The sequence below is a fragment of the Ammospiza caudacuta genome, chromosome 5 (genome assembly GCF_027887145.1).
Source record: "Ammospiza caudacuta isolate bAmmCau1 chromosome 5, bAmmCau1.pri, whole genome shotgun sequence".
In the NCBI taxonomy this organism is placed as follows: Eukaryota; Metazoa; Chordata; class Aves; order Passeriformes; family Passerellidae; genus Ammospiza; species Ammospiza caudacuta.
Genome location: NC_080597.1, coordinates 69159820 through 69172712, shown reverse-complemented (window position 1 = coordinate 69172712; position 12893 = coordinate 69159820). Strand labels below are relative to the sequence as shown.

The following is a 12893-nucleotide window of genomic DNA, read 5'->3' as shown; positions in this document are numbered from 1 at the left end:
GTCCACTGTGAGTATGTAAGTGAGTTTCAGGGTAACTCAGGTGCACTTGTACTGCAGCATGGTCAATGTCTGCAGCAACTAGCTGTGCCTATAGAGAGCAGCAGCTCTTTTCTTGCCTTGCTTTTGTTCTGGCATATAAAGTTCATAAATTCTTGCTTTATTTAGTAACAGTCAGTAAGAATTGTGCTCCATGCTACACTTGGACCCAACGTGTGGCTCGAGCGTGCAGAGGATGGGGTGTGAGTCTTCCCACCTCATTCCTGCTTGGAACAACTGTGTGTGTGTTAGTCCCTGCAAAGGTGTTTGTGCCTCTGTGCTATGATATTTAATGAGACAAGGCCAGTGCTGTTTATAGATAAGGTGTAATCACTCCTTGAAGTTACAGCTACCCACAGTTTTACTTAATTGATAACCAGTACCGGTTCTGCTCGCTGGAGACTAACTTCACAGAGGTATCATAGAGAGAGCTGAAAATTGATTAACTTCTAACTAGATCTGATAACTGAGTTATTTAATGAATAGGATTTAGCTGGCTGTTTACCTGTGCTAGCTCAGATGGTGCAATTTCAGGTCATGCAGTGCCACACTGGGCTAAGCAAACTCAGAGGGCTGAGTTAATATGCCTGCAGTGTTTTTAGTATTTGAGTTAGAATGTTTATAAACTTTGCATTAGATGATTACTTTGCTGTATTATTGCCACATTTTAAAGAACCTTGATAGTTGTAGATCTCCTTAAGATCTGGGTATTCATTAGTATGATGCATCACTTCCATTATTTCTCCTGAGCAGTTCTTATACCAGCACAAATGGGAGGCAGCAAAGATGTTACCTACTCAAATCTCAAGACAGATGAATTTTCCCTTAGACAGACAATGTCTTAGTAAAACCAGATTATGGTCTCCTTTTGCCATCATATATTCCTGCCTGATGCATCACATACACATTAAAAAATGCTGTAGATAGTATGGGTAACATAAGTCTGTGATTATGTGACAATGTTGGGCTTAAATACTTGTGAAGTTCATGGTTAAGTGTGTGCCATAACCTTTCTCACAAAGACAATTCATAATATGTGATATTATAATAATTTTACAAATGTATGAGATCAAGCTTTACAAGTCTTTGTTTAGCTCAAAGGTTAATATTTCTCATGTTTTATAAGGAAATAGCTGAGCCATAGGGATAATCTGGATTCACTTTCAGAGACCAAAAGGACAAATAATACAAATAATAAAGGGAAAACAGGTTGGTTTTAAAAATCCAAATGTTTTATGTCTTTGAAATATCATGTGACCTTTTCAATTACTCAGACCAAAAACACTTTAAGGGCTGTCATGTAGCTAAATAGTGCTGACATTAATGAGCTAAAATCTTCTCCCAGTTTTACAGTATAAAAAACATATGCATCAGTATTTTGAAGCCAAAGGATTCCATGCTTATACTGGTGCAACTGAAACAAAACATGGGTGTAACATTCCTTCTTCCAGGTATCTGGTTTTAATCAAACTATACTTCTGGCCCTCAAGTTTTCTTTGCTGCAGTGAAAGGTGGGCAGGAGTGTTTCATTTAAAATCCTTGGTTTACATCACGATTGCACAAAAAACTGTATATATTGTCCTAGCTACCTCTAATTGATAAGCTGTAATAATTCCCTGAACTGTGTTTCTGAACTACGTGTTCTCTCAGAAGCAGAAGTTTTGCTCAAAAACAAATATGGTACTGTTTTCTTCTCCTTTTAGTAGAGTTCAGTGAAACCAGGTGATTGGCAACTGTTATGATAAGGTAGATGAAGAGGATGAAAGCTGGGACTGATTGAACAGCTGTGAGGGGCTCTGTTCCAATTGTATTTTGATTACTGATAAGATAACCCCTCCCTTTTCTCCCAGTGATTTATCTCATTCAAATTACAATAACACTGAATTGCCATCAACAACAAACGCTGTGTAGTTTCAAGTTTCTGTGACTCTAGTGTAGCAAAAACCCAAAGGTGCTGATTACAAGTTTTCATGTTACATTTCTAAAAATGGATAAATCACTTACTGCACTATGTGATCTCATGCACTTCATAAGCCTGTTTTTGTTTCATTTGAGATAAAACTGGTCACTTTCTGGTATTTCCAAGCAGCATAATTCTAAAATTATCTGAAAGCATAAGTTGTTGGGGGGTTTTTTTGGAAGGGAGGGTGTTGATAATTTGGACGTCTTTATTCTTCTGCTCCTAATATGAAATCAAAGACTTTCTGGTAAAAATAGTTTGGAAATACTGGAACAGTTTGAATATAAGTGAAAGATATATAATCTGACCAGTTAAACTAAAAGATGTCACAAACCAAAAGTTTCTGCAATTATTTTTCCTCCCTCAGGTGAAATGCTAAAAGAAAAAAAAAAAAAAAGGGTAAATTAGATTTCCTTGTTTTGTTTTATAGAAGTTTGAATTGTACCACAAACTGTTAGCAAGTTATTTTTTAATTAAGGTGGGTGACTGAACCATTCTCCTCTCCACTAAGGGCTAGATCCTAAGGTCCCAGTGATGTCTGATGAGTCAATGAAAGAAAATAATAGTGGTATAAAGTAGTTAAATCCTGGGTGGGGGGAAAGGAGTTATCATTCTCCAGGCTATTGGCCATTTTACTAAGCATTAGACCTGGCATAGGGTCAAGCTCACCTGATTTCAGACTGATTCAGACAGGTGTTTTCCACTATATATGGAAATACTCCACTGAAGTGTCACTGTGTGACAGCCATTGTCTCATCCAGGCGGGGACTGGGCTCCCAACAAGTACTGTGCATTTTCCATGCTTTTCCACTGCTGGTTTTGCCACATAGCTCTGCTGGCTCATGCCTTGCAGGAAGCTCTCTTGATTTCCTGCCAGTCCCTGCCTTTTCCATAACTGCTTGACTGGGGCAGAAGTCACCATCTGCACTCACGGCAATGAAATGGGGAAGCTGCAGGAGAGCTTGGAAGTTAACATACCCACTTCTTTCCTTGTATGTATCTAAGAATTCAGCAAATAATTACTCAAAGAGCAATGACTAATTTACACCTGGGATTATTTAGAGAGATACACATGCTGATATACAGAACAGGCACAATATGCATCTGTGTAAGCAAGAAATGCATGTGCAAACGTGTGGCCACCTGATCCTCTGCAGCCAAAGTAGAAGCCTGGCGAGAGAAGAAGGAAATGTTCCAGCATGACGTTGTGGGAGGCACTGCTCACAGTTCAGCAAAATCCCTGTTTGATGGCATAATGGCCTTGACTCATCTTTTACCTGCTGCTGGGAGATCTCCAGCGAGATCTTATCGCTGCTGGCAGAGGAATGCAGGCTGGGAGTTCTGTGCAACCAGCAGCCCACTCGTTGGCTTGGGGAGCGTGTTGTGACGAGCAGCACTCCCTGCAGAGTCACCAGGAATAGGACAGGACCAGATCTGAGTCCTGCTGAGGAGACTAGGAAACCGTCCCTCTGGTTTTCAGAGAAATTGATGTGCCCTTTTCACCCTTATCAGCAAAAACAGTCTTGGCTGGTGTGTGTCGTTGTGAAGTCTGTAACAGGGATGTAGGCCAAAGCCCACAAATTTTCTAAGTTGTTACACAGACAAACTCCCTCTTGCTAAAAAGATTAAAGACAGTTTGCCTCCTAGTAGATAAGTGAAAAATAACATCGTTTTCTTTTGTTGTGTTCTCCTCCTGACAAACTCCGCTGAGGGAACACAGACATAAAACAAGGTTTACAGTGGAATACCAACCATGGATAAACCAAACTTCAGGATCTGCATGACTGTATTCATCTCAGCTATAGCTGTGGTTTTCTGGCTTCTTCTTTAATGAAGAAGTGTGATAAAAATAAACCAAATCTACATTTCTTGTGCATGCATATCTCCATGGATTTCACAGCAGGAATTTGGCCCTCTGTGTGTATATATACTATTAAGTTACAATTCCATTAGCAAATTAAATAACCACGTATTAAAAGGAAGGCAAGAGTTAGGGACTGGTTTTCTTCTGTAAATTTGCCAACTCTCTCTGGCAAAGTGAATGTTCTGACAGGAGTCAGACTGGATCAACAGACACATCAGTTAATAGAAAAAAGACCATGCAGAGTCTACAGAAAAGCACTTTGAAAGAGGTCAAATACTTCAAGCCTGACACTGGCTGGGAAAGGAGACTAAGATGGAGAAAGTAAGTCAGGAATGGGAATTAAAGCCAGTTGAAGTGGTTATTTGGGGCATCTAGCCCACAAACCCTGAGAAATTTAATCTCCATCTGGTTTCAGTGATCATCACATTCATTATAATATGATTATTTTTTAAGGTATGGTGCATTTGAAATTGTTTGTTTTGGTCACCTGCAACACTTAATAAATGTGGGAATGAAGCACCAATAACAAAAGCAATGAAATCTCTTTTACCTTCAAAATACCATGCTCCACTTCAAATCTGCCTCATACAGCATTTCACAGACAATGCTAGTTGTAGTGTGCAGGGGTTAGCTGTATAGGGCTCATTCATTCCTGTTCAAAGTACAGGTGTGACTACAGCTGAGGATGTGTCAAAAGGAAATGAGAAAATTATCTCAGGGCAATTACTGAAGAAATTCTCTGGGAAATTACTGAAGAAACGGTGGAGTAATGTTACATCTGTGCAATAAAAATAACTGCACAGATGATACAGGATGTAAAAAAGGAAAAAAAAAAGACTATGAGTGGGCAGCCATTACCTGTCTGCACAGAACATGGCTAGGCCAACATTTAATAAGAAGAAAAAAAAAGGGAAAATATTTAGGCTTTGCTAGTAGACAGTATTAATTTAATTGATTAATTTAATGCATTTATCATTTCCTCTTGTCATTACAATGCGATCTTTGTTGTAAATCTTGGGTTTATGTTATCGCTGATCATCCACTAACCTTGCCAGCATGAGTGATGGACTCTTAGTAGAATTGATGGATGCCAGTGCCCTTTTGGGATTGAGCCGTGTCTTGCTCCTTCTCTCAGCAATAGACACTCATTGCATACTGAAGACACTGGATAGTAAACACTTTAATGAATTTGAGGAGGTGGAATACTTAATTTGTATTGATTGTGCAAATGCCATTGCTTTGCTCTTCAACACCCTTTTCCAGGGTGGCCTGTAAAGCCAATTCATCACTGAATGAGTACATATCAGTTAGAATCAACAGCAAAGGAAGTGCAAAAATTATTTAGGATTTCTCTTCCTACTTTTGATGTAGCTCAAACTTACCTAAATAAGTAGTGATTGAGAATCATCAACACACAAAGGACATTTTTCTCCTCAGCCTATATTTTCAACCTGATCCCTGACAGGGAGAAACCTGATGTCATGTGATTTAAAATTCACTGCTTGGAGCATGTCTAGGCCTAATTTTTTGGGCAACAGACCCTAGAAATCCAGTTGTCATCTGCAAAAGTCAGTAATGTTACAGTATGACACATAATGAATTAAAACGTAGAAGAAATATCCCATTCTTAGAGAAGGAAATGGAATTTAGCTTTTAGTTTGACTTTAAATTGCATGTTCATAAAAAACCCAGCAGCGTTTGGGTTGCATGCTCTGAAAGTCGCAGAAAATTAAAAGAAAAAAAACCCCTTTTATATATTTCTCTGCACAGCCACACCTGGTCCTTTTAAGTTTTACTGTAGAGACTTATGAACACTGAAGATGATGATGTAATTTACTCTTGGCCATAATAAACCTTAGACTCCAATGCTATGATCTCACATTTTTCATGAATATTAGAAAGAAAAAAACCCACCATCAATCACCATCTGTACATGTGAATATTTAGAACTCTACATTAGCAAAATCATATCAGGCTTCTTTTAAGCCAAGTAGCTGTGTGCCTAACTGATCTCATTTTCATTTTTATCAGTTTTACCTTTGTGTAACATCGGCTTCAGCAGACACTTGTCTTTACGCTGCAGTCACAAAGGGCAGAATCATACGTATACGAGTTCAAACCAACAAAGATGAAAAAATTACAAAGGTTTTTGACAGCTGTATTATAAGAAAAATGATCAGATACAGATGACAGCAGAGCATTTCTAGCCAAGAGAGAGTTTTAAGACAAGTTAAGCAATCAATCATCTACATCACTCACTATTCAGCAAGTCGACATTCAACATCTGAATCAGTCATTACAGAGTAAAGAGAATTAGTAAAGTCTCTTACAAAATGCAAATAAGTGAACTGGAGGACAATAGAGTCAAATTCTAGAACTTGGCAGGAAGCCATAAGAATTATTTTGACAAGACTGCTTGAGGTAATTTGATTGTTACATTTAAAGGAAAAATAATTTTTAAAAAGTGAGCTTCAGTCTTGAGCGGTACAATTTGTGATATAAATGTATAGTTATATTTAGTGAGAAAAAGTGTAGAATAAGGAACAAAATATGGTGTCTGCTCTGATGCTTTGCTACACTGCTACATGAATTAACTATTGGTGGTGGTGAGAGCTTTTCCAAATAAATGCAAAGCATATTAAAGCTAAAAGCTATCTTAAATGGTATGCAACTAACAGTGTTGGTCTTCCTTCAGAATGTTGCCTACTAATGTTTTTGCAGAGTTTCAACCTGCTTCAAAATCCACCTGGTATAAGGGAACATCAAAAATAGATTTAACATCTGCAGAGCTACAAAGCTGCAGGTGTGAAATTCTGTAAAATCATAAGTATCACTATTACCTAGGTCCAGAAAATCCCCACCTAACATCTTCCTTGTTCATACAAAAGAATGAGTTAAAAAGAAAGAAAATGAGTTGAAAATTAGACAGAAACTTTTAACAGCAGTTTCTCCTTGATTTCAGTCAGTATATGGGATTACTCACTTGTCAGTTGGAATAATTGGGGAAAATGGGAGTGATCTTACTGAAAAGCCATAGAAGGTTTCTGCACTGTCAGGTGAATCCTGGACATGCAGGCATTTGGGATGTGGTCTCAGAGGAGTTACATACATCCTTGCCTTTCACACGTGGCAGAATTGATGCAGACATTACATACCTGAAACTCAGGCCATGCCCTCAGGCCATCAGCCCTAGTGATGCTGATGTGTTCACTCCTTTCTCATCTGTCTTTATGGCTCCATCAGTGGAGCTGCTCCTGCTCCTAAAGCTGGATGTTTGCCTTCTTCATTCACAAGCTCACGGCTAGAACCATGTAGGATTTGTCATCTCCAGGAAACTTTTTTATTGATGACTTACTGGTGGAGACATGCCTTAAAATGATAGAGATGGTTTGGTTTTGGTCCCGATATGAATATAAATAGGCATAAAGAAAGTGAGTTCTCATTAATATTTATACTATTATGGTCCATAACTTATGGTAAAAGCGTTTTTCAGAAGAATGCATATGACTTTGTTAGTGTTTGAATAGCTAAGATGATTCTGTGGATCCTTGTGCTTAAAAAAATCCTGTCTATGGCAACTGCAAATCTCTGTGAGGAATATCAGAACTAGAAAATTACTCTTGAGTTTAAAGAGAAGCAAGGGTACTTTCTCTAGTTAAATTCTTGTTCCAAGCAAGGAAACAACATGCCACCTGTGTGAGAAAGCTCAGAAGATAATACATTTAAGAAAAGGTGCTACATGTTATTTTATCTCATCAGTTAGCCATTCTTATCACTTTTCTCATAACTTACAGATCTTTATAAAATGTTTTTTTCTGCTGGAAATAGATTTTGTGTTTAATTGTGGTTATCGGTCAGTTATCCCCAAGTTTATCCTTGCAAATCTCATTGATTGAACTAAATTGAACTTTGTCCAACAGTTGATGAGCTACATGAATAGAATGTTGCCACCTAAAAGCTCATACAGGTTTTTAATTGATTTCACTGTTGTTTCAACCTCTTTGTAGAGCTCAATCTCACAAGCAGTTTGGGTGCTTGAAATAAAAACACATTCAGGGGCCCAGATAAATAATGTTTTCACTTGTTTCTACACCATGAGCACAAATTCCTAAAATTATATCTGTACAAGTCAAAATAAAAGTTTCTATTTTCTTTGACCGCATTAACAACAGAAGTATTAACCTTTATTTTACAGAAATGTTGGAATCCAACAATGTAATCAATTTCAATGGACTAGCTAATAGCTCCAGTTACCACACTTTCCTCTTGGACGAGGAACGCGGCCGGCTGTACGTTGGAGCAAAGGATCACATATTTTCTTTCAACCTGGTTAACATCAAGGAGTACCAAAAGGTACATTCATTCATGTTCTGTACAATGTAAATATGTGCTTTGAATGTTAAAGACTCTTTATTGCTCAGCCTATGTTGTGCGCTGTTGGAATTATATAGGAAGTGTTTGGATGTCAGGAGTACTGTTACGACAAAAATATTTGCTGACTCTATGAAAAGAAATTTATAGTGAGCCTGTGACCTTTGACTATATAATCTACAATATTTTTTTTAATAAGACTACAAAAAAAGAAGTCAATGATAAGTGAATAATCCAGCTATTTCCCAAACATGGCAACTGCTAAAAAAGCCAAGCATCTGTTATGACAGCTTAAACAGAAAGACCATACTGCTCTGTATTTGTCTGCAGATAAAAGAATCTTTTTGGGAGTCCAAGTGTTGATTTTTCTTCCTTAACTCAGCACTTGTAGGCACTCTGCTGCTTATGAACCAAAATAGTTCCAGTATTAGTAAAAGAACAAGAAGTCCATAAAATATTGCCATTCTTGACGGAGATTGTAATTTCCCAGTGAAAGTTGGTGACTAATTAAAAGCTGACAAGCAGTTTAGTGTCATTCTTCTGCTGGAATCCAAATAAATAATTAAGTTTTCCTTTTTTTGAGTAAGACAAAATGTCAAGAAGGTAAACAATGAGATGGAGGTTTGATTTGTTCTATTAAGTATTTCGATGGCACATTTTAAAATCCAGAGAGTACCCTTTTATGAGAGATATATTGCCTCAATACCCAGGGATTATTTTTTTTTCTTAGTGTTCCTGACCTTTTGGCCGTTTGACTATTAGCTTCCTAAGATGATAGCAATAAATACCTTGTGTTTTCTGTTCAGAGGGAAGACAGGCTATTCATTTGTATTCTCTAAGGATAAGAGGATAAAAGGAAAACTGAGTATTTTCTTTTCTATTCTCTTTAGAGCAGCTATAAAGGAAACTAGCTATTTATTTGAATTCTCTGAGGGGTCAATAGCTTAATGTGCAAAACATCTGGAACAATTAAAGGAAAGAAGGTGTTTCCATTGCAGACAACAGCTCTGTAGAATGGGAGTGATTGTATTTTACGTACTTACATATTCAGATACTTTTAGAACACTGTTTGACTTTGTATACAAATAATAAGAGATTAAATAAAGAACTGCTGTCAGTAACATGGAATTGTATTTTAGCAGCAGATTTAGAGAATTTAGATTTAAGAGTAGGCAAAAAGCTTTAAGAGTTTGGGGATCTGTTTATTATAGATAGGAGAGTCATTTAAGACACTTCAATCAAAATTAGAATGCAGCCAGTGGTACACTTGAGCTCCAACTTCATCAGTTATTGCTTCTGCCGCCTAAGAAAACTCCTCAAGTTTCTGTCTAAATGCTGATGGCAACATCAAAACTCAAAAAGCCAAATTTCTCAATGTACTAAAACCAGTTTGACTTAGCTGTCTTTTAAACCAAATTAGAGGAAAAGATTTTACTGTGTGACTAAGGAGAAAGAACATCTGTCTTGAAATATACTGGTTTGAAAAATACTCAGATTTTTGCCCAAAACTTGAACTAAGCTTGAACTGGTCCTTTTGGGATATCTGAGAAGTTTGGTTAATGTTTTTCAACCTAGTAAATTTAAATTTTCACATATCTGCACATTTTAAGCTGAGAATAGCAACAGGAAGTAGTGGGAATCCTCTGAGAGAGAATGTGCTCATAAAATTTTCAACCTGATTTTATAGACTTATGGTGTTTGATTGCTGTTTGGATTCCATTAAGAAAATTTTGAATTTAAAAAATGTTGCAAACTATATTTCCAAATATCATCTGCAACATCCCCTTTGACCCCTTCAGTCACTAACATTCCATCTTTTTTTTTTTTAATATTTTACCCTTTGCTTTGTATTAACAAACTATATTGAACACCAAGACTGTAATCCAGACTTAAAGCCATTCATATTGCATTATCTGAGGCTCCCAAATGAATAGCCTGGCATTTTATGGGAAGATCATGTTTTATTCTATATGTAATTCCTAAAAGCTTTTCAAAGAAACATGAATAATTGACTGTGAGGGTCTCTGGATTTTCTCTGTATGAGGTGAGATCCATTTTCTGCTAAGCAAACACTACAGAAAACCTAGATTTAGGATTAGTTGCTTTAGGGTGGCTCTATAGAAACAGCATAAACATTTCTATTTTGATGGTGCAATATTTGTCAAATACCATGACTAGTTTTTTATTATTTAATTAACTGAACCAGCAAAAGAGTTCACTATTAGATACACTCTAATAGAAGAGGCACACACTTTATTTCTGATGCTGGGACTCTAACGTGAGATTGTATTTCCATTATATGAGATTTAAAAGATTGAAAGAACACTCAGTCAATGGAGAGTCAACTCCCTTATCATTAGGACTGGAGATACACAGCTGAAATTCACAATGCAGACTTCAAGACTGTTTTTACTATGACACTTATTATTCCTGCTTTTGCTCCCAGTATTTCATTCCTTTGTTGTCAAATTTTAGGAAAGAAAAGGAAATAAGGAAAAGAATGGGGGGGGAGATAAATTGGGTAAAGGGACTTCGTAAGCATTTGGCCTCCAATTTGTGAATGCTGAAGCATGAAATAACACAATGTGATTTTTTGTTTTGTGTCTTTAGATTGTTTGGCCTGTATCACATTCCCGAAGGGATGAGTGCAAGTGGGCTGGAAAAGATATTGTGGTAAGTACAAATCTTTTTTAGGGTTTTTTTTCCCTTTTATAAAACATTGTAAATATTTTATCATGTCCTACTGTGTTAATTCTTAAAGTATTTTTCCTACTCTGGAAGGTCACACATCTGATCATAACTTCACTCTTGAGTTTTCTCAGTTCTCTTATATAGAAGGGTTTTTAAGAATGGTTATTACATTACCAAGGGTTTCAATTTATACATGGAAATCATACAGATAAAATAAAATTTATATACCAAAGAAGAAAAAAATCAGTAGGAAAGAAGAAATATCAGAATGAGAAATATCAGCCTTTGCATACTCATCTCCTGATGAGAAGGTACATAATGTTTTGACCCATTTTTGCCCTGCTCCAGGTCCCAGTCCTCAGGGAGTTCCAAGAAGTTCTTTCTCTTTGTAGCATCTCTCTGGAGCCAGTGGGTTCCCCAGAGCCCTTTCCTGCATGGAGTTCATGGCAATATTGAGGTCAAGGTGGTGTAAACATTCTGCATCAGTTTTGGTGCTTCGGGAAAGTCAGGAAAGACCCTGCTACACCAGGCATCATTTTCTGAACATTTTCCCTCATTCCTGTGTACATCCTATTCCCTGTATTTATGAGGTAAGAGAGACATAGCCAGCAGCCCCCAAATAGCAATCATTCCACACTGACAGTAGCTGTCTTCTTTATACAGCAGTTTGGGAAATAGGGCTAAAGAAAAGGGGAAAATCAGATAAAAAATACATGCATGCAATAAGCCAAACAAATACTTGCATAGCAAAGCCAAGTGGGAAATCATCGTGGTTGCCAAGGTATAAGTGAGAGTGGAACTTGGCCCCTTGTGTGTGTGCTATTGGCCTGATTTTCAGAGATGATTCTGTAAAATATTCATAATGCCAACCATATGCCTCTGGAGAGCTCCATTTGAATAATTTCCTAGGTCATAATAAAAATAGTCTCATCAGTCTTTACCTGGGCCATAGAGGACAGTTGTCTTCAGAAAATGCCATCTGGGAGCAGTGGAGGTAGATTGGGTAAAAAGTAAGAAATATGGGCTAAGCTAAATGTGTGATGGGGCAGCTGAAATGCCAGATACCCAGGCTATCTCATTACATAGAAAAAATGCATTTAAAGTAATCCATGCTCATGTCCACAAATGATTTTCAGCAGTACTTTGCAAGGTGAAGCCTAGAATAGCTAATATTCAAGGTTAAAAAAAGGGGCTAGTGTTAAATATATGAGTAAATTAACTAACCTTCCTGCTTCATCTCATGTGAAGTATTATGAAATTTCATTAAGTAGATTTTTTTCATGACTGGAGTAAAAACCTAGAAAACTAATAAGAGATTCAGTACCTAGCATGAAAGTATATTAGTTTTTTTAAATAATTATTTTTAGAAACTCACCATAGTAAGAAAGAGTATGATTTATACATTTGACTAAGCTGATTCTAATTCAGCTTAGTTGTTTAAAACTGTAAAGTAAAATTGGAGTAAGCTGAGAGGTGCCCATCTGACTGTGGTGAGCTTGAGAAGACTGCTTATACTGTAACTTTTATTCACCTTGGTTCTTTTTCTTCCTATCATACAAGGACAGCTACACCTGCTGATAATGAGTAGGTGAAGCCCACACCACTGTGCAGTGCAGTGTGTGACCCTGGCAGTAGATCCTGTAAGGTTGGATCCTGTAAGGTTGTTTGGGGTGGTTTTGCTTTTTTTTGGGGGGTGTTGTTTTTGGTTTTTTGTAATTTTAGGGTTCTCTACAGGAGTAGGTGAGAAATAAAATAAACATGTAGAAGGCTATAAAGAGGGAATACATATCTTGATGTGATCAGAACATTTTCTTTAAATATTTACAGCTACCATGCCAAAAACCAGTGCATTACAAGCAACATGTTTAATGCAACATCTTTAATTAGAGATAATTTAAAAAATCTTACTTTTCCTCTCTTATTAATTCTTAAAGCCATTGTCATTACCTTGGGAGTGTGAAACATAAGGGC

At 37.0% G+C, this 12893-nt stretch overlaps 1 protein-coding gene across 1 annotated transcript in view; it reads left to right on the top strand.

Moving 5' to 3' along the window:
* Window positions 1–12893, top strand: part of SEMA3A (semaphorin 3A) — a 165330-nt gene that overhangs the window by 39769 nt on the left and 112668 nt on the right. The window contains exons 2-3 of the mRNA XM_058806151.1: window positions 8056–8213; window positions 10842–10904. Coding sequence (XP_058662134.1) covers window positions 8056–8213; window positions 10842–10904 — 221 coding nt within the window. The remainder of the gene's footprint in view (window positions 1–8055; window positions 8214–10841; window positions 10905–12893) is intronic.